The 22411-nt window shown below is 52.4% G+C and overlaps 1 protein-coding gene across 1 annotated transcript; it reads left to right on the forward strand.

Annotated features, from left to right (window-relative positions):
- The first annotated feature begins 1096 nt into the window (after positions 1-1096).
- RGSL1 (regulator of G protein signaling like 1) lies at positions 1097-21102 on the forward strand. The gene is made up of 21 exons (XM_076338035.1): positions 1097-1109; positions 1980-2062; positions 2336-2410; positions 3189-3318; positions 4315-4419; positions 4746-4907; positions 5084-6048; positions 6623-6685; positions 8485-8713; positions 9380-9496; positions 9906-10014; positions 11354-11547; positions 12629-12746; positions 13263-13359; positions 13813-13942; positions 14986-15166; positions 15913-16051; positions 16695-16819; positions 16986-17098; positions 19598-19693; positions 20990-21102. The coding sequence occupies exons 1-21, from the start codon at positions 1097-1099 to the stop codon at positions 21100-21102; spliced, it is 3357 nt and encodes a 1118-aa protein (XP_076194150.1).
- Positions 21103-22411: the final 1309 nt, after the last annotated feature.

The raw sequence follows: 22411 nt of genomic DNA on the forward strand, positions 1-22411 counted from the left end.
TGAAGTCACAAGCCCATTGCTGAGATGCAGAGCCCTGTTGCTGCTGGGGACAGCTTTGCATTCCTGATTTGACAGCGCCACCTCGTGAGGTGGCCCCGCTCTTGGGGAGCCTGTGGGGTGCAGGCAGCCGTCCTGCCCCACCGCTGCCCGCACCCGCTGCTGCCTACGCCCGCTCTGCACAGAGGTGGCTCCGGGGAGGCTGCACACCGTTATGTGTGTTTTAACCTGCCCGTGCCCACGCAGGTGACAGTAACAGGGCTTGCAGCCACAGCGACAGAAGGGGACATGACACTCAACACAAGTGCGTTTTGTTAATGGCCAGACCGAGAAAGCTCAGGGCTTCTTAGAAACATGAGGTTGGCAGAGTCTATCCTGCAGCCCCCCCTTAGGCAAGCACAGAAGAGATGTCCAGTGCAAAACCCTTCCCACGCCCATCGACAGCACAGAGCCACAGACAAGCAGACCCACTTCCCTGCTACAAGGCACATCAGAGCCCCCAGGCACGATGGTGCCCAAAACCTGGACAGCACTAGCAGCCCTGCCAGGTCTGACACCACGGCATTACAGACTGGGGGATCAAATACCCACCTTGGGAGCAGATTCCTCCTCCTGCCAGGAAAACAGGTCACTGCTACTGCAAGAGAGTTGTGCTTCCTTCTTTCTTTCTCCTCTTCCCACTGGAGGGTCTCCAAGGTTGGGTCTCAGTCCCAAATCTGATGAAGGAAGACAGCTAATAAGGAATCTGGGGTTGCTGTGTCTGGGGCAGATGTAGCAGGGTCTCCTGTGAAATTTCCATCACCACCTGAGCAGACACGCTGACAACAACCATGCACGGTACCAAGGTGCTACCAAGAACCTGGTTTGAAGGCAAGAAGTTTGGCCAAGTGGGGAGAGGGGAAGGGTTTCATTTCAGGACTGCCCAAATGCGTCTGCAGGGCTGGTGATTAGAAAAGTGACATTTCCCTGAAGGACAGTAAAGAGGGAGGTGCTGAGAGCCCTGTGGTCCCCGAGAGCCCTGTGGCCCCTGAGGACCCACCAGGACAAGCGTGTCACAAGCAGCGTGGCACTCCGGAACACATCCCTGGGACACGGCAGCATGACGGCCACCGGTGAGTTACCTTTGCTAGAGGCTTCAGCCCCTCTAAGCGCACCCCAAAGGGGACAGGGGGAAAAAGCAACATTAGGCTTCTGCAACGTGGGTCCTCCCTGTGACACAGCTGTGCCTTCACACAAGTGAACATTTTCAAGGGCATCCACCCATCAGCAGGCTGATGCCAGCCCACACCCTTGCATCCAGATCTTTCAGACACGAATAAAACTTCACAGGATAGTGGGAGGTGTTGGGCACTACTGGCATGCTACCTAGATGTCCTGGGTGGATGAGGTGGGGGTTTGCAGTGACTGTCACTCTACCCAGAGCCACAACCTGCCTCCAGCCTGATGATGCCTGCTAATTTGGGGGAATTTGCTACCAGAACCTGAGCAAGAGGACTCAGAGGGCACCAAGGCAGTGGGGCTGGAGCAGCACCACAGGAGCACAGCACACGTTTTCTCTCCATGATAGCAGGGTTATGCCTGCTGTCTGGGTAAGGTGGAGGAGCACAGCTCGTCCCCTCCAGCCACAGCACCTCCTTTCTCCTGCCCCACGGATGCCACTGCATTTGTGCCCAGCCTCCACGAACCATGTACCTTTGCTATTTAGGAAGCTGCCATTTGAACTTTCCAGCTCCTGAGTACAGCTGAACCTGGTGCTTTCCAAACACCCTGTGGCCACCCACCCAGAGCACATGGGTGGACTGGAACCCAGATTTCATGGACTGGCCCAGGTCCAAATCCTCCCGTGTGTGCACAGGATGAGCCCATACTGCACATCCCCTAGAGCTGTTCTGGTCCATCCTCTCAAAACTCATTTTTTGGTTTACATTTGTGTCACGCTTGGCAACACAAAGCCCGAGTAACTTTCTCTTCTCCCCTTGTAGCAACCATAGCCTCCATGGACATGGGGCTTCTGCTGAGAGATGATGTTTTTGTCGACTTTTTCAACACGTTTCTGAATCTTCCCGTAAGTCCACTGCACCATAAAGCCCAGGACCTTTCTGAGCTCTTTTCAGGTGAACTTTCAGCTTCTGTGGTGTTAGAGGCCCCAGGAAAATTCGGAATACACCACAGCCAGGCTGGAAAATGAGGGAAACCTGAGGACCTCGGCTTGGAGATAGAGGTCTGAAAGGAAAGACAATGCCCTTCTCTGTAATGAGGACTAACTAGAACAGCTGGGCTCTGGGCTCCCCTGCCACCCCTTCATCTCTTTCAGCTCTCCCCTTTCCTTTCGATACAGGTTTTTGGCCAGACACCCATTTACATCAGCAGCATGGGCCGGTGGGACCTCTGGCCAGAGCTGCCGAGCCACCTGGTGAGAAAATGTCCCTTGCAAGGAGGGTGAGGAGGACGGAGGAAGGGCACAGGGCAGGGGAGGGAAGGAGCAGGTTTCTCATTGCCAAGGCCACTCTCTGGACCTCCTGTTTGTGCAGCCAGGGGATTATTACAAACCCAGGCATTATTTTGCTTTTGAGGCCTGAGAGGAGCACAAGCCATTTAAAGTCCTGGTGCGTGGACAGCTTATGGGGTGGGGTCCATCCAGCACTCAGTGAATATTGATAGCTGGAGTTAAGGAGAGCATGTGTGGTGGCAGGGAAGGAGGACACGAACGTCAGCCCCTTGTGTCCTGTATTCCTCCTGAATTCACCAGGAGCCAAGGTCCTGTTGATCCTCAAACTGGCTCAGCCCTCCTCACGGACATCCCACTTCCCCACAGCCACAAGCACCATTTGCAGTGCTCAGATCCCATAGCAAAAGGGAACCTGCTCCTCTCGGTGCTGCCAGAAAGCTGCTGTGCCTTCCTGCCTGGGGTCCGGGAAAGCAGGCAGGCTTGCCTTGCAGGCAGACATGCAGCACCGGGTCTCCCAGGTTTGCAGGCAGAGCTTGCAGGGATGTGGGCAGGTGCTATAGCTCGAGTTATCCCCCTTCTTTCTCAGCACGGGGATGACTTACATCGCCATCTAGCAACAGGGCACCTTCCCCTGCCTCTTTCCCCCGTAGCAGGGGCCCATTACTCACCCTAATCCCCAGGCAAGAGATGGCTCCTTGCTCACAGCCGAATCTTCTCCTTGGGCATGGGGGGTGCAACGCAGGATCCCAGCCCCCCGGCTTTACTGGCTTGGCTGAAAAAGCACCGCCTGCCTCACTTCTGCAAATCCAGCTTGTGCCTCCACCTCGTCCTCTGCCAGAAGCTCCTGGGTTTCATTCGGTCGGGGGAAGCAGGTGAGTCATCGCAGCACGGAGGAAATCGGAGTGGCTTCTTTGCTGCCACAGCAGGGCTTCCTCTTGCTGGGGCTGTCACAACCTGGTGCCTACCCAGCGGATCGTGCCTCTGCTCTGGGTTAAAAAGGCATTTCATGTCCCATTTTTAGGGATGCAGCAGATCCCAGGGTTTCCATGGGATGAGCGAGGCTTTACCCCACAGCCCTGTTACACAGGCTCGCTGCCTCCGTGCGGTTGAGCTGGAATAGCTGCTTCGCAGGGTTTACTATGCGGTTCATGGCTGGAGTAGGGCTGGAGAGAATTCTCAGGCATGGGAAACTGGGGTCCTGGCGTTTCAGGTTTGCTGCTATGCAGGGTGCCTAGAGCTCTCACACTGTATTGCGATATACTCCTCGTCTGATACATTCTACATTGGGAAAACAGGCCTATGCTATGGTCTGTCCTTCCAGCAGCAAGTCTGAATTGTGCCCAGTTTACCCCTAAAATGAGCCATCTCAGCCCAGCCAACTGCTTTGTCAGCCTGCATGTCAATGCAAGGGAAGGCTACTGGAAAGAAAGCTATGGCAGCGGGGATGCAAATTTTCATTTCAGAAAAATAAGCAATTCATCGAGGCTTGCTCCAGTGCCGTTTCTGAATGCATTGCTGCTTCTTCTCCAGTCGGGTTTAACCTCAAGTTGAAGGAGGTTGAGGGCAACCCCCGAACGCAGGCAAAAAAGACGGACATTTGCAAGGGGAAGAGGCACAATAGCTGGGCAGACTATCACCGACATGAATGGGTTGTACTGCATCCTTTCAAACACCACATGTGCAACCCACAATCCTGCCCGAAACTCCCCTTTCAGTGCAGTTTGCTGGTTTCCTGGCTCACAGCACTGCTGCCCTCTGGCAGCCTGTGTCAGGGAGGCTGGGGGGATGCTGGGGGGGTCTGGAGGGCTTTCTTGCGGGCTGCTCCTGCACGCACCCCCCAATGCCGTGCTCTGTACTCTCTCTGACAGCAAAACTGCTGAACTGGCAAAGCGCTGACCAGTGGCTGCTGGAGAAGTGCATCAGCGGGAGCCAGGGCATGTGGCGCTTTCAGGCCTTCGTTCAAGGAATGGCAGGTGGGCACGGGGTGCTCCACAGCCCCTTCTCAGCCAGCCGTGGGCCAGCTGCCCAGCAGGACACCGGCACAGAGCTGAGGGCACGGGTAAGCACCTGTGGAACAGGAGACACTGCGACCCAGACGTGGCTTTGGAAGATGAGCCAGCAGCAGAGCCCCAATGTGGGCGCTGCACACTGGGGAAATGCATAGCCCTGGCTCTTCTCTACACCATTCCCTCAGTTCATCCAGGCGATCTTCTTTCTTTTTTAAAAACACAGGCTGCTTCACGCATCAGCGCGGCTTTCAGGGACTCCATCCAACTCCTGTCCCTTGTCTGATCCATAGGGGAAGAACTGACCAACTTCTGGCTCACCACCGAAAGGCTCCTGGGGCTTGACGAGTCAGATGCAAGGCAGAGGGACCTCTACCTGTCCTTGCTTCACAGACTGAAAGCCACTCACCTGCGTGAAGGCTCCAGCGTTGTCAGTCTCTGCAGGACCATCATTGGTAAGAAACATGAGAGCCGGGGACGAGCAGTGCCCTTCCAGCGAGGTGGACTTTCCTGGATGCTCCCAGGGAGATGGGATACCATCAGCAGCTTTGCTTGGCTGGGGAATTCCCCTGACACGAACAGATCTGGATGGAGCCAGCCCCCCCATCGTAATCCCCTGCATCCATTTCAGGGTCGCTGCTGAAAGCCAGACACGTTCAGCCCATCAGCACCAGGAGGGAGATCCTAAGCAAGATGCAGGAACGGGCCCTTTTTATGATTCAGAGTTACTGGCTCCCTAAATTCTTCATCCACTGCAAGATGGGCATGGAGGAAGAGAAATCGTGCTGGCCTCTGCTGCAAGAATATCAGGAGCGTTTATTATGGGCCAACTCGCAGGAGCCCTCAGGCTTTTCAGAGAATCTCTTCACGATGCATATTAGAAGGAGCCAGGGTTTGTCAGGGCCCTACTGCAGCAAGGTGGCCAAAGCAGAGATCTGGACTCTGGTCCAGGAGGGAAGAGACACCCAAGAAGTGAAGATGCCCAGTTTTCAGGTGCAACCAGAAAGGCAGCTAGGGCCAGCTGGGAGCACAAAGGCATCACGTCTGGATAAGGATGTTTTGGGATCAATTCCTCAGCAGTCAGAGCATCCCGCAAACACTGCCTTTGGAGGCAAAGGAGGAGCAACCTCTCCCAAAAGGCCTAGACCCAATGCAGAGCAGGTCCTTCATCTGGAAGACCTCTGTGAAGAGAAAGTCCTCCCTAACCTGCGTTCCTCTGCACCCCTTGTCCAGCTGCCATCCCTGAAAAAGCTGGTCAAGACCTTGAGTTTCCTTCCCTGGGCCCTTAGCGCTGAGACTTGCGCAGGACGGCCTTTCAGGGACTTCTTGAAGCGCCAGGACCGGTCCATGGAGACTAATCTCCTGGACCTGTGGCATGACCTGGAGGAATTTCTGACTGTGGTGCTGGACCCCAGCAGAGAAAACAGTTTCTTCCTGCGTCATTTCATCGGGGAGAAGATATGCAAGACCTACCTGGAGGAGGGCACCATTCAGCAGCTTCCCTTGGAGACCAGGACTCTCAGGAGCTTGCGGAACCATCTGATGTCTGGAGAATTCTCCCCCTGGATATTCAGAGCCCAGAAAGAGATTTGCAAGGTACAGAACGGTGCTGGCAGTGGTCAGGCTGGGAGCAGCTGGCATTGGCACCCGTGGGCTGGCGTGAGGGCTGTAGGCATGTTTAAGAAGAGAGGTATTTGGAAAATGAAGGTGAAAAGAGATTAGGAAGGGAAAAACTTACAGTCGCAAGCCACCTTGCACTGGAACCAGTGACCAAGATGAGCCAGGCCAGTGGAGAGGAGCATCCTCACTGGCTTGCTGGGCAGTGGAGCAGAGGTGAGCAGTCATTTAGCAGCTGGTGACCTTGGTTGTTAGATGCACATGCCAAGGGCCAGGGGATGGCAGGGCAGTGGCCATCCTTTTGCATCTGAGTTGCTGGTTCCAGCGCAACACAAGTAAAACACATTTACAACCAAGCCCTTCTGGGCAGCCTCTGAGCAGCCCAATGGACCAACCTGGGTGTACAGCTCCTGGCAGAGCTGTCCTAGGCATCTCAGCGAGGTGTAACCTGCCCACAGCATCTCCACTGCGACCTCAGGGTACGGTGGGGCTGGCGGGTGGCGGTTGCTGCTGGAGCACTGACTGAGGACAACCCACCTTTGCTCTTCCTCAGGTGCTCTGCTGCTTCTACGAGGAATTTCTGGCTGATGATGACAGGACATTCCTCCAGTTTATGGTAAAGGGGATGCACGGGGGACATGGGCATCCTCATGGGGTATGCAGGCACCAGTGGGGATGTGAAAAGTTGGAGAGAGGGAGGGAGGAGAAGCCCAGCATTAGCTGCAGTGGTCCAGCATCCCACGGTGTGCCCCAGCCAACGCTGCCACAGGGCAATATGGCAGAGCCTGTGCTGCTCCAGCTGCCCGGAGCAATGATCCTCAGCTCTTCCACCACAGCATCCCGTAAGTCAGCAGCACTGCAGGCACGCCCTACAAGAGCTCCCCTGAGACGGGCCATGACCCGGCCCAAAAGCAAGGAGAAACTTAAACGCAGTCTTTCAGGGTAGGCGGGGGTAAGACCAGCAGCAGGCAGTGCACTGGGTAACTGCCTCATGGTTTCCCACTTCTGGGAATTAACTCTCCCCCTTTTTTCCTTGCCCACAGCAAATACTGCTATTAATGTGACTCATGTGCAGACACACATGCGTATGTCCCTGTCCCAGCATGAGTGCCTGGCCAACACGCTGGGGGAAGAGGGCATGCAGCCTTTTAGCCTATGATTTAACCACGATCAAGCTTTCCATATATTTTTTCCACTGTTAAAGGGATATTTTAAGAAAGCAGAGTCATACAAGCACTCATCTTCCTGGACTATTATCCCTCCTGGCAGCAGCAATCCCACTAATACCTCATGTTTATCAACACCCTAAACGCTAGCCTTACACCAGGAAACCTCCTCACAGACCGAAACCCCTAAGCATCCCACCTGCATTCCTGCACAACCTATGCAGGCCATTTTGCTCACTGCAGACGGTGTTCTTCAAACCAATCGTTAGGCTTTTTCCCCAAACTGCAATGTAAAATCAGCAGCTGATCCTGGAAATGGTAAGGAGAGGCTGTCAGGGCTAGTGCCCCCAAAGACCTGGCTCACAGAGATGCCAGCATCTCAGTCAGCGAGAGCTGAGCATTTTGGAAGAGTCAGCTGGCAGTTCCTGACCCTGATTCATTAAATGCTCTTGGTTGTAAGTTAATTAGCTGCCTAGGTTTTTAAGCATCTTTTGTCAAGGAAATTACCCCTCAGAGCACAGACCTTGTCTGGGAATGCAATTAGCACTTCAGCAGGTGTTGAGGCCATGCTCTCTGCGGGCACCATCCCCTAAGCCAAACTCCTCCCAGGTCTCACTGCACTGATGTCAGGGGAACTGCTTGGCGGCTTAGCAGGGTTATTTTTGGTGCTTGCTCTCAGCAGCGTGTATCAGTCAGAAACCAGCCACTCTGACCCTGCTGCTTGGCGAGTCATGCAAACTGTTTGCCCGTGGGGAGGGCCAAAACCTGCAGGAGGGTCTCAGCGGGGGGCAAGGGAGGCACTCCCAGGGCACCGGCCAGAGCCAGTCCCAGGGATAGAAGCCAACCAAAAAGGGCACACGACGTTACCTGTCTGATGGGGACACCTTCAGGGTTGTTTTTAGCCCTCCTGGGTGGATGGGACCTCTTCAGGAAAGCTGCTGCCTTTGCTGGCAAGCCGTTGTCTGGACTACCTGGGGGACCTGCTGCGTGTCCCTGGTACATCCTAGCTGCAGGCAGATGTGAGCCAGCTTTAAGCAGCTGCACGGGTAGGTTTAAGGTCTATGCTGACCTTTGTGCTCACGTAAATTTCTTCCAGACAGTTTAAAGCTAAAGCAGAGATCTAACTTGGGTAGGTTTGTACTCTAAGGCACAGTAAAACATGCAGGTAGCCCATCAGGCACAGTGCAGGAGCAGCTCCTCAGATAGGGTATGTGCTCTGTGCGATCACCCTCTACTCTTCTCACTGTAGTCTCCACAGAGCAATGTCCCGATGCGCAAGGTGCAAGGCCACGCTGTTGGGAAAGATGAATGTTTCCTCCTGTCCCAGCGGATAAACCAGTCCCTGAAGCTGAGCCAGGCCTTGCATGGCACGAGGAACTTGGAAGGTCTCTCCTCCGAGCACTGGCGATTAATTGCCACTCAGGACCTCCGGAAAGGGGGCTCCATCCAGGCAGAGGTGGAACCTCTCCTGTGCAGCACTGGTAAGAGGAGGTTCTGAATTTCTGCTGTGGCTCATGTTGGCTCAGGCTGATAAAACATATTTTGTGCACCCATGGTGACCAATGCCCCTAGCGCACAGATGCATTGCTATATTGCTGACAGGGCATGGACATCATGGAGTGGGTTGGGACAGGGTATCTGGGAGCCATCAGCTGTAATTCAAGCTTTGGCAGTGACCTATGGGCCAAATTCCCTCCTGCCAGTACCAGAGGCACCGTATGCCACGTCCTTGCACTGGCCTGGGTCACCAGATCAAATGGAGGCTGCAGCAAACTGAAACCCAAAGCCAGCAACAGCCACCGTCACCCCACTTCCACATCTTGACCTTCTCCTGTGGACGCTGGGACTGGCCATGCTGGTGTAACACCTCAGCTTTCTCTTCTCACATCATCTTTTGAGAATGACATCAAGTTTCTGGGCACCTGCTGGTGCACTGAGAGTGACAGCAGTCACCTGTGGCAACCCTTAAGTAGCTTGTGGGGCCTCGGTCATACCTGAGAAATGCAGTGTCATGGGTAGATCATGGGAACAGGACACACAAGGGGAAAGGAAAGGTAACAGTCACAATACAGCGCTTGCAGCAAGTGCTGAAGGGCTGTCGTAGCCAGAAGGAATGAAAATGGGATCTGTCCCCTCTTCTCTGTCTGATGCAGACTCCCAGAAGATGATGTCATATGAGCTGGCTGTTCAGAAACCCTCGCTGGCTGTGGATAGCCCAAGCAAGGAAAATGAGCTTCTGTGTCTCAAAAGCCCATCACTTGGTGAGTCCAGCCTGAGCAGGCTAGAAGCCTGGCTCCCAGCCATCACACCCTTGCAGGTGCTCCAGTATACCCTTAGGCGACTGGACAAGCAAGGGTCTTCCCTGCTTGCATCCCATCATCCGGTAAAACATCTCCAGAATGAGAGAGAGGCCTAGCTACCCTTGAAAGGCTTGTGTTTTGTGGTGTTAATCCAGCCAGAGAGGGTGGGAGTGGGAGGGCTTTTCTGAAGCAGGTCCTGAGGAGGTCAAAACCATGCAGAGGTGCTGGACACAGCACCCAGTGCCTCCTGAGCCAGGCTCACCATGCAGACATCAGCATGGTGGCTCTGCAGTCCTTTGCCCTGCGGACAGCTGTGAGCAGGCTCTGGCTGTCGCCTGAGGAAGGGGCCAACCCTGTTCTGTGCCCACAGCCACTGAACCCAAGAACAGAAAGAAGAGGACTGTTCCCATAAGAAAAACCAAATCAAGCGTGACGAAGTCCACCACTGTTGCAGTAGAGAAGCCATCTAGAAGACCCAGGTCTGGCACCTTGCAGCGCAGGGCTTTGCTGTTTTTTGCTACTTCCACTCTTTCAGGAAGCAGATTTTTCCCAGTGCTTTTCTGTAGTGCCACTGCTCCCCGCTTCATCATTGGGCCTTCTCAGATGTTGGCATGGGTGGTCTGTGGGTCTGAACTGTAGAGTTACCAGGGAAAGGAGAAAAATGTTTTAACAGCCCCAACCCCATAGTTCAGATTTACTCTTCACATCTTGCGCATGTCTCATGCACTTCATCCTCAATCACTCCCTGGCATGCCACCTGTACTACAGCTGGGCAGCTCTCAGATTCCCAGAAAAATCACGTAAAATCACCCTGTGACCACACTTAAATCTCTGTACTCGCTGACTGCGTGAATGTCCATGTGGCTCATGTCTCACCTCCTGGGAATACTCCAGATGTGAGTCCTCGCAGCTCCACATTGGGATATAAACGGTAACCAGGACGCAAGTCCTGAGTAGGAGGAGCTCTTATTGTTTATTGTGAAAGTCAGTCTCGGGAGCCACACTTAAAGAAAATATTTGACCCAGTCCACTGATCTTCAAATAAGGGCTTGCTAACCTCATAAATGACCCAAAATCCCAGTCCACTCCCAGCTCTGGTTTTCCAAAGCTCTGCTGAATCTTTTCAATGTAGCTGTCCTCTGGCTTTACATCTGTCGATAACCTCCTGATCTACCAGTTGCAAGTAGCAAGGGTTTTCCACTCCAGAACACCCTCTCCATGGCCAAATGCATGAAGCCCTCTGCCATCCAGCAGCAAATTATTGTGTATTCTCGGCAAGTGCCAGAGGGGAGCACAACTTCCTCCTCCCACTAGTCCTTCCAGGCGCCCCATTCTTACCTGCCTCCTTCCCCTGGTCTCTGCGGGGCTGCCCAGTCCATTTGCAGGTTCTGAGGTCTCCATCACAGACCCAAAGTCCTGCCTTCTTCTTGACTCCCTGGGTGAAGCCTCCTCTTCAGGCTGAGACCAGTTCCTTTGGATACATGGCAGCAAAGCTGTTGGGCAGGTGCACCTATGGCAGAAAAGAAACAGCTTGTCAGGAGAATCCCTCCCCAGATTCCCAACGGCTCGGTGGATGATGATCTTAAAGGTCTTTTCCAACCTAAATGATTCTATGGGCAAGACAGACAAGGGAGGCTGTGCTCCATCAGTACCTTTACTGGCTCATCTGCTTCACAGATCCCACGCACCACTCATCCACGTTTCTAGCTCTTTTCAGGTGTCTCTCTCTTGTTGAAGAAAGCAGCACAGAGGTCCTGGCTATTTTCCAGGTCACTGGTGGCACAGAGATCACACATCCTGGTGTCTCCTCCTCCACAGGGACTTCGTGAAAGTACTGCACAACCCTGCCCACCTGCAGTTCTTCAAGCAGTTCCTCAAGGAGCGCAATGCAGATGAACCACTGCGTTTCTGGATGGCCGTGGAGAAGGTAGTCACAGAGACCAACCCCAAGACGAAGAGCTTCCTCATTAACAGCATTGTCAGAAATTATTTCCGTGCCGAAATCCCAGCTGGTAGGTGCCCTCCCACCTCGCACTTTACTCCATTCATGATGAAAGCCTCTTTTCCCTGAGCTGGATGCTGGTTGCAGATTTTATATCCTCCTGCAGGGACCTGCCAATTCTCCTTTCCCGTCCAGTGGAGCATTTATTTGCTGAGGCCTTCCACTGCCACTTATATTTCCAGGAAGGCAGTCTACTTCTTTGGCAGGATTTACTGACCAAGACCTGCAACATGCAATTCCTGCAGTGGCAGAAATAGCTCTTCCCTATCTTGTCTCCTTTAGATGCTCTTGGAGTCACAGCTTCACTCCCAAAGTATGCAATTAGCACAGTATGGAAAGGTGTGCTGGTTTTGGCTGGGGTAGAGTTAATTTTCTTCATAGTAGCTAGTATGGGGCTATGTTTCGGATTTGTGCTGGAAACAGTGTTGATAATACAGGGATGTTTTTGTTATTGCTAAGCAGCGCTTACACAGAGCCAAGGCCTTTTCTGCTTCTCACACCACCGCACCCGCGAGTAGGCTGGGGGTGCACAAGAAATTGGGAGGGGGCACAGCCGGGACAGCTGACCCCAACTGACCAAAGGGATATTCCATACCATATGTCATCATGCTCAGCATATAAAGCTGGGGGAAGAAGAAGGAAGGCAGGGACGTTCAGAGCAATGGTGTCTGTCTTCCCAAGTAACCATTACGCATAACAGAGCCCTGCTTTCCTGGAGATGGCTGAACACCTGCCTGCCCATGGGAAGCAGTGAATGAATTCCTTGTTTTGTTTTGCTTGCGTGTGCGGCTTTTGCTTTACCTATTAAACTGTCTTTATCTCAACCCACAAGTTTTCTCACTTTCACCTTCCGATTCTCTCCCCCATCCCACCAGGGGGGAGTGAGCGAGCGGCTGTGTGGTGATTAGCTGCTGGTTGGGGTTAAACCACGACAAAAGGAAAAGAGATGAGACAACCAAATTGGACAAACAGCAGACAGGGCAGGCAGAGATGGGACAGGGTGCCACTTGCAGGTGTGAGGGTAGGAAGAGATGCCATGGTGGCTCAGGTGTGGCTGGCAGCGGCAGGCAGTGACCGCACTTCTCTTCCAGAGGAACAGTTGGACTGCCACACTTCTATCATCAGAGAAATAAAGGATGCTGAAGTAGTCAGCCCCTTCATGTTGATGACAGCACAGATCTTCATCCAGAAAGCAATGGAAAAACGATGGTGAGGACCTGCATTGAGCTGGTTCCTAAGTCCAGTGGTTACACAAACACATCCTTCCCATGGGAACCCCAAGGTGACAGACAGCACCTGCTACAAACATATTTCCCTATGAACTATCAGCCGGTGCATCAAAATCCCAGCCAGGCCCTCACCCCAGTAAAACTGCTGTTGCAGCTGCTGATGCATTTACTTGTGCAAGGCCGGCAGGGCTTGTCCCATGGGGACCAAATCACTGTTGGGCTTGCAGACTTCTGGACTAGAGGAGGAAACACGCTGCAGATAAGCAGGGTGGACACTCCCAAGCCTGCTACATGCAGAAACAGAGCCCAAGGGAGGGGATCCAGCCACCCATCCCTTTCTCCAACCTCCTCCAGGAACAGAAGTCCTGTGGGACCCCAACCCCAGGGCTATCCCTGTCAGCTGCTCCCCCTACTTAGCCACCCTCCCACCAAACCACTGCCCTCCCCATGCGTCTGGCTGCCCTTGATGCTCTCTGTCTGATCTCCCATCCGGCAGGTTTAAAGAGTACCAGGACCTGTTCCCCCTGAGCAATATGCCTAAGTCTAACCTTCATTTGAAGCATGGGATTGGGAACTTCATGACAGACAAGCTGGTAAGGAAAGACCCTCTCTGCTGGCAGGCTGAGGATGTTGTCCAGGCAAGAAAGAGAGGAGATGCTGTGGGTCAAGCGGTGCTCACATGAATGGGGTGAGGGGGTCAGACTTGGAGGGTTGCAAAAAGGCAGCTGATAGGTAAAGCCTCACTCCTACAGGCTCTGGAGTCCTGCTCCATGCAAACTCCACCTGATTTGGTCAGGACTGGCCAAGTGATTCACACTATCACCTATATTCACCAGTGAAACCCAGAAAAACCAGAAAGCAAAGATGATGGCTGGGTCACAAATCCCACTGCCAAGGCTGGGCTCTGGTGCTCCAGCTCACGGTGGTGGGTCCAAATGGGAAGGCTCTGTCTCACTTGTCTGGGAGCAAGCCCTATCGCTGCAGCCAGGGGCTGGCTCCCCAGGGCTCTGCCGCTGGCTGACGCAAGCTGTGCTGTGTCTCCGCAGCGGTGGGCCTGGTATGCCATTCATGACATCGTCAGGAGCATCTGCAAGTTCCGGAGGGAGATGGACAATGACAAACACCGTGCGGAGTTTGAGGACTTTCTCCGGCGGGAACTAGGAAATGAGGAGGAAAGTATGACTAGACTACTGCCACCCACTTTCCTCCCTGCCCAAGACAGTCCTGGGTTTAAGCAGAGAAGTAAATGGAGGAAACCTGTGGCTCATCTCCCATCCCCATATGCTGACTTAGTTTTCTCTGCTGGAGGCATATAAAGAGCCAGAAGAGCAGGTGTCTCAGGATGCCAGATATTGCTGTGCAGAAATCTGCACACTTAGGCGCTGGAGTTGGGAGATGAGGTCCAGAATTTTGCACAGGCAACATGCACACATACACATTCATGCACTATCTGGTTTTCTGATATGGGTGCCCCATGATGCTGTTGCATCTCTCTCAAGCAATAATGTATATGCAAGTTTGCATCCCTTCCACAAAACACAGGAGGCAGTAAATGAAGCTAAGGTGACACAGGCCAAAAATAAACAAATGGAGATGGTTTTCCATGCAACAGGGAGATGAACTACAAAGTGCTTTGCCAAAGGATTGTAGATCCTGAAAGTTTACACACAGGTTTGAGAGGAGGCTGGAAAAGCTGTTAGAAAAGAAATCCACTGAAACTGCTAAATACACAGAAAGCCCATCTAAATCAAGAAGTCCCTGGAAATGAAAACGTTTGGAAGCTGGAGAATATTGTATATGGGGGAAGTAACACAGATGTTTTACCTTTCCTTCTAACTAGTTATCTGCTTCTGGCTTCTGTCAGGGACAGGATAACAGTGAGGCAGACAGGCAGACTTTTGATCTAATGTACTGTGGCCATTCCCTATGAAAACAATGAACATAGGCACTCCATGAGTGCAAGGAGGAGGATGGATGGAGGGGGTTACTAAGCTAGGAGGAAGGCTGCACACTGGATGGGTCTGAATTCCCTGGAGAGCCTGGCTGCAGGAAGGCTGTATTCCACCTAGGTAGAAAGACCCTCAGCAAATTACTTGCATGCAGGAAAAGCAAGCACAGGCAAGGTGAAGGAGCAGGGTATAGCTGGGCATCTGATGCTGAGCTAGCCTCAAACCCGGTGCTGGGAGAAGCAGAACACAACAGCTCTTCCCCTCTCTCAGACTTGCCCATCAGCTCGATGCAGAGCAGCAGCACCACGAGCACTTTCCGCTCCCACACAGCCTCTGCCAGCACCCCACCAGACAAGGAGGTGGAACTAGTGAAACGCCACCTGTTTGACAGCCAGCTCATTACCATCAACTTCCTCGTTGACGACCTCCGCTTTTATCTGGAGATCGACAAGTAAGTTCCCTTTCCACCAGGTGCAGGCACCACCAGTCTTCCTTGGCTCTGGCCCAAACCCTTCCTGCAGATAGAGCCCATCTCCTAGCAGGGGATAAAGCCTGGTCCATGGATTTGTTAGCACACACTAAGGTCTGTGCTGCCACCCTTAAACTCCTATCAACACCTCTATGCAAGGCTGGACATAACATTGCAACAAGAGACACAACCAAAGTCTCACCCCATAGCTGTCTACATCTAATCTGCTCATGGTTACCTGCCCCTGGAACCCCCAAAAGCCTCCATTTCGACCACAAAAAGTCCCCTGGCTCAGGGTTCCTGTTTGGGTATCCTAGAAGTGCTTTTGGTTTGGTAGTCCCAAGCAACCTAACATATTGCCTACACCTTTCTTGACGTGCCAGTTGTGGCATTTCTCCATTGACTTTGTCCAGCTCCCTGACAAACCTGTAAGAGCAAGCCATGGCTGATGCACAACAGCCCCACAGTTAGCACACCCCCACATGCGCAAGACCAGTGTGGTCCCCTCTTTTCCTGAAGAAGGGCAAACGTCACATCCTCCAGGTGAATGCCATGACCACGAGGGCGACAGAAGAGGGAAGTGGCTTTTTATCCCACCTGTTTCACTGTTCCACACCTCATGGATTGCTTTTTCTGACCCAGTAAATACGGAGCTAAGGCAGAACATGACTGTCTAGCCTAGCAGTCAGAACACTTGTCTCAGAGCAAGACCCCACATGCCTTTGCAGGTTTTCCAGCCTGGCTGATTCAGTTGAAGCTCTGGCAGCCCGCAACATGCAGTCAGAAAAGGAAGTTGCCTTTCTCAAAAGGAAAGTTGCCATCATCAGCAAACTCTTCCTGAACTCCGATATTCCCCCCAAATTGCGGGTAAGATTCTGGGACCCACCCAGCAAGGCTGAAGGCTGCTGTCCGCTCATTGCTCAAGACCATTGCATTGCAGCTGTGAGCAGTTGTGGGGAAAGGGGAACCAGGCAGAGGTTTGGATCTGCTCCAGCCAACCATGCTATGAAGCTTCAGAGCATGCTCTGATGCTTGGGACCTCCACTTGGGCTCCATGGGCTGGGAACCGATCCACCACCAGACCCATGCTAGCACTTGACCCAGGCAGATTGAGAACAAGTGAGTGGACAAGGAGATGGTGAAGTCCCCTACCTGCTGGAGAAATGCCAGGGCTGAAGCACCAGGATGGGTGCTGCACTCCACCAATTCAGTCCTTTCAGTCTCCAGAGGTCAATGTCACCATCATCCTCTCCCTACTGCACCCACCTCTTCCCCTACAGTAGCCATGGCTCTGCCTATCTTCCCTTTGGAAAGCACAGCACAGTGCTTTCCACAGAAATCCAGGGGTCATCCTACCCTTGTACCTGGGACAATTGGCCAGGATGTAACTAGTATCTGTTCTTAGAGATTGCTGAAATGCAAGGTGGGGTCAGGGAGAGAAACATGCCTCTAGGGCCTACCAGGAGTGCTGCAAACTGCTTTGGTTAATCAAGGTCTCTTCTTTGGCCAGGTAAACATCTCTGAAGAAGAGAGAGATTTAATCTGGAGTTTATCTTCCAAGGGGCTACTGAACCGCATGCTCTACCACAGGGCCAAGGTCATCATCTTCCCCATCCTGATGCACTTCTGGAGAAGGTACCTATCCCCTCTCTCCCAAGGTGGGGGAAGCTCTGTGGACGCCAGCCTTTTTCTCCAGCCACTTATTCCTCTGACATGATGAAAATGCAGATGAGACACAACCCAGGAGCTCAGCTGTAGATGTCTGTTTGGAGGTTTGCTGTCTTCAGTATTTCTCATACAGGTTCTGCACCTGGAAGGCGATGAGGAGCTTTCGGGTCTCCACGAAGGACAGGGTGCCAATCTCTTTGCCCAGTACAAAAACCTCCTCCGAATCATCTGACATCTACAGTCCAAGTAAGCTGAGTACCTGTCCCTCTGCTCCACATTTGTCCTCAGACTTGTTCTTCCAATGCAGAGATGTCCAGACCTGGGCTTTCGGTGTCCCACAGGGTTCCCCTTAAAAGAACCAAACTCCCTCACACAGCCGCTTCACATAGCTTTGAGGACATATGTGGTGCAGGCCTATTAGAAAATGAAGCATCTTTGAAACCATTCCTTCCCCTCAACTTCAGTCAAAATTGCCCAGTGGGTTTTTAGAAATTTCTTTGGGGAATAGGGAAGTGGGTGCAGAGACTTCACAAGCAAAGAGCTGTTGCATAACTCATTTACTTCGAAAACCAAGTTAAAAATACTCTCGCACACACCCTAAAACAGAAATAAAGCAACTAATCTTTCGGGTTACAAGTCAGATGGGAGCAGGAAAAGAAGAACCATGCAGCTAAACACCAGGCTCAGCAGCATTACATGGAGGATGCTTTGAACATCTGGAATGGAGAAAGTTTCATCAGGATTTGATGTGACACTCACTAGGACATCTCCAGGGAAAGAGAAAGATCCCCCCCCCCCCCCCCATTTGTTTAGTTTCAATACACGGAATAACTCTAAACTGAAAAACACAAAGAAAGTGGTGCTAAGTGCTGTCAGTCTGCCTGACAACCTGGCTCCCTGACTGAATATTCATTTGGTAATTGTCTAATTGATTTTTGATTAAAGGGGAAACCAAAATAGGCACGTATTAATCTTGCTTTGATGGTCGAGTGGGTGTCAGCAAGCCGATGTTCTGTTCTCTGTCATTTATCACTGTCAAGTTCTGGTTAAAAATCAGCAGAGTTGTAAGATTTTGATACCTACAGGCAGGTGCTTGAGCTACGGCTCCGTGGCCGAGCTGCAGTAACAGACCCCCGTGCTGGTGTGCTCCAAGACTGCCAAGCCATGTCTATTAGCTCAAACCACACCACACCTTGAGTTATCCCCTGGATAACATGCAATGTTCAGCTTGAGTCGCCACCTTGCTACAGAGCCTCACTGCACTTCTAGGGCCTTCTCAAATATAGCTGTTTTAATGCAAAAGCCTGTTGCCATCAGAAAAAACAGACAAAACCTAACTCATTACACATGTATTCCCAGCTAGTGACAAGCCAGAAACGTCATGTTACACAGGACCTACCTGCTGTGTTGTCTGGGACAAAGACATGTGTTTACCAAGGCCTTCAGGAAACCACTGGGGAGAGACGTTCAATCAGTGCAAACTGTTGCAAGGGTTCAGACCGTCCCACCACTGCCCAAGCAGTGCAGCCTGTATTTAACTAGACAGAGCCTCAGCACGAGTGCACTGAGATACTGCTCTGGAGAGACAGCAGGGGAACATGTAGAAAAGACTGTGATCTCACATGGACATTAATCCTGCAGTGAATGTCCCTGGGACAAGAGTTCCTCGTAGCACCTCATGGGGACAAATAACCAGAGCCAGGCAGGTAAAATCCCTCAGCTCCGGTTGTGTGTCATGGGAAGAGATGTGTGATCTCTCAGATCTGTCCCATTTCTCCTGCCCTAGCCTGCGTGGCTGGCACGTTCAGCCTGGTTGAGTAGGTAGGGCAGAGCTGTACCTGTGAGGTGCAGCGCAGGCTGGCTCCTGCTCTGCATTGCCTACCAACCTGCAGGCAGCCTTGACTGCCTGCAGCACTCTGACTGTCAGAGAGGAGCAAACCAAATCAGCACGCAACCCAAAAATAGCTGCTGTTTCTGACTGCGCTAATGCCTGTGCCACCTTTTGCTCGGGACACTTTCTGCACCTTACCACACTTTCACCAATGGCCTTTATACAAGGATCTTGCTTTTTTGACCTTTAGATAAAAAGCTTTCTTTTCAGCTGGGAAAAATTGGTTATGTTGTCTTTAAAAGGCACTAAAATTGCTAGGGAAGATACCTGTAATTCCAGAGAAAACCTCCTATCGCCCACATCTTGCTTTTCTCTTATTTTGAGGGTTGCTGCTTTGCGCAGACGCAGTGTGTGCACAGCTGGGAGGGTGCCAGACATGAATCCATCTCCCATCACCAGGTGTCACTGTAGCACTGTCTGGGCCTTTACACAGAGCAGAGGGGCCAGTCCTGCCAAGACTGGACATACTGCCTGCACCCCACTTCATGGGCATGAGCACAGAGCTCTTCTTGGGAGAAGCCACCCATGCAGGCACAAAGTTGAGAGCACATCTATGCGTGGGGGCAGCTGTGCACACACATCCCCTCGTCTCTCCAAATGCCATTTCCTTGCAAGCCTCCCATCTGCCACCCAGGACCCCCCAACGCTGCAGCAGAGCCAGGGTGGGACATGTCACCCCTGCCTTCCAGCCCCCAAACAGCTTTGCAGTCAAGGAGATCTGGGTAACTCATGTCCTTGCTCAACCACCCTTCCTTGACCTCCATACAAGCCCTATGGGATTGTATGCTGTCCTCCCTCATTTGCCATCAGAGCACTTGCCACACAGTACCGCTTCATCTCTTGTCCCTCACCAGGCAATCACACTATCATTGTCTTCACGCTCCTGAAGGGGGTCCAGATCCTCCTGCCACAGCCCCAGAAGAAAATGGAGCCATTGGAGGAGCAAAAAGGTGAGCCAGGGCTGAAAGGAGTGCTCTTGCTCTCAAGGGGAGCTCCAGCTGCCGGGATGGGAGCTGGGCTTTAGGGCTCCCTGCATCAGTCCATGATAGTAAGTTTGTGCATGTTGTTTTTCTCAGATTCAGATAAAAGTCTTGAGAAAAGGCTCTCATTCAGCAAGTCTTTCTCCTGTCCTACAGAGCAGGTAGGTGGTCGCAGAGGCAGTCTACCTCCCCCAAACCACACCAGCACAAGCATATGGAGCAGCAGAGCTATGACTCCCCTTAAAACCCAAAGGCCAACTGGGTGGGTCTGTGCAGGATGCTGGTCACCCCCACAATCTCCAGTAACGTTCACAGAAAATCCCCAGTTGCTGCACCTCTCTGTGCCCTGAACACCCCCCCGGGAGCACACAGCAGTGCTGTTCATCCCTGATCACCCGCACCCTGCCTCCATCAGCAGTGGCCACTGATGCAACATCTCTCCTTTCCCTGCAGGCACCAAGGGAAGGACAGACCTCTGAGGAAGAACAGACCTCCCAACCTATCATCCACACTGAACAGGACAGGAGTGTGCTCCAAGAAAGCTGAGCAGTGGGGACACACTGCATAGTTTGCACTTAATCAGCAATAGGACCTAAAAATAAAACAACTCACAGCATCCCCCAGCCTGCCTGGTAACACAGTGCAGCAGCTTGCACCTCTGTGACCATGGCAGGGATGTGCCACAACACATTTCCACCCAAGGAGATACCCTTGTCCACATGACCGTCTCTTTCCTCACATGTATCTGTAGAAGACCGCATTGCCCATAGCTGGAACCCAGTAACAGTGTAAATAAATCACACTGGGTGTGCAGCACGACAATACCTTCGAGGTCTTTTTACAAGACATTTGGAAGGTGCTTAAAGCCAGAAAGCAGTCACAGTAAATACTTTGCCTGAGGATGGGGGTACTCAAAGACCACCAGTCCCCCAGAGCCCTGCTGTGCAGGGAGCTGTGCTTCTCAACAAGGTCCAGGATTGCTTTCCTCTGCTCAGCTTACCTTACAGCCTTGTCTCAGCTCCTCACCCCTCCATGCTTTCCACACAAATTAAATACCTCCTGTGGGTGGCAAGGCTAAGAGAGCCCACCTGGTTTACTACTCAGCTGTCCCTGGGTGGTGAGATGGTACCTGTCTTGCCAGAGCCTTTCTGATTTTCCAATCAAAATTGGCTCATGCCTGACTTGGGGCCTCAGCATGTTTTTTTAAAAGCCAGTATGTTTATAAAGCACTAACCAAATCATATAAAAGACCTTCATTTTCCCCAGGTGAAACTGAGTCAGAGTGGCTTTGCCAAGTCACCAGGAAGCTGCAGAAATCCCAAATGTTCTTTGGACCTCATGAAGAAAAGACCATGACCTTTATCACACCTGGCCTCTGACAGCTCCCTTGCAAGCTCTCAGCTTTGTAATTTTTGAGCTATTTTTAGCTACTTTTAAACCCTCAAATCTTAGAAGACTGCATCCTGGGAATAACACAGGTGCATTTAAAGCAGATGATGACATTTCACATTTGTCAGTTATGATTATCAACGCTTTGCTTCTGGAGGATCAAAAAAACAAACAAACCCAAAGTCCAACAACATTTCTATAAATGACGCACTTAGGAGTGGCATCAGCTTCCTACAACCTGGACTGTGACCAGCCTCTCAAAATTCCCCTTGTGCTGTAACTTATTTTGCCCAAAAGCTTTCAGCCCCAAAAGCTAGCTGCATTTTTGTGTGCTTTGCACTAACACTTCAGGCTCTGCAGCCTGAGCCCAGCTGAGCCTGGTCCCTAGAAGGCTTCACGGATGTGCCTGAAGCTCATCACAGCAAAACCGCAGCTACGTGCAATCTTCACTCCACTGCTTCTGCGGACTTTTTTTTTCCCCAGTGCAGCAGACGAGACACATTGACCTAGGGCCATCCCTGTGCACACAAGCATGTCCTCAGCACACAAGTGACAGGATGGGGAGGACCTGGTCCCATAACATCAGGTTGAGCCAGCTGCCCCCCAGGTCACCCAGCAGGAGCAGGGGAAAAAGGCAGAGGCACAGCAAATGCACAACATACAGGCATAACAGCAGGGGAATGAAGCGTGTAGGGCCACATCAGCATGCCCTTGGGCACCATGCATGGTCTGTAAGCCCGCCTGTACAAGGCAAAGGCAGGCAGCACCTCCTAGATGGGCACTAATGCTGGGAGCCATCAGCACATCAAGCAGCACTAACTCTGGCAGCTGGCTCTGCCCCCAGCTCCCCAGGACGCCTTTACCCCCAGGCTGCGACATCAGGCACTGCCATACCACTCAGTTGTAATACTGTCCAGCTGTCCTTGCCACTGGTTTTCCATCCTGCCTGGCCTCTCGCTGGGCACTCGTCCATCCTCCCCGACCCTGCAAGGAGGAGAGGCAGCCTGGTGTTTTCCCCAGCGTTGGTCCCAGTACTGCATCCCCCCCTCCTCCAGTGGCCTGACGCTCTGTGAGCAGTAAGCTTTGCAGATGTGGTGCACGGATCAAGTTTCTCCTCTGACACCAGCCTGCTGGCACCTCTGGCTTCTCGGAAAGCAGGACACAGCCCTGCAGACCACACCAGCCTTCCCTGGAAATTCTTCCCAGCAGCCTGATTGCCCCAGAGAGACAAGTCACAGCCTCCACAGGTTTAATCATTGCTCCGGTTTGGACATCCTTGAGTGCTCTCTGCTTTCAGGA

This window comes from Aptenodytes patagonicus, chromosome 5, assembly GCF_965638725.1.
Source record: "Aptenodytes patagonicus chromosome 5, bAptPat1.pri.cur, whole genome shotgun sequence".
Classification (NCBI taxonomy): domain Eukaryota; kingdom Metazoa; phylum Chordata; class Aves; order Sphenisciformes; family Spheniscidae; genus Aptenodytes; species Aptenodytes patagonicus.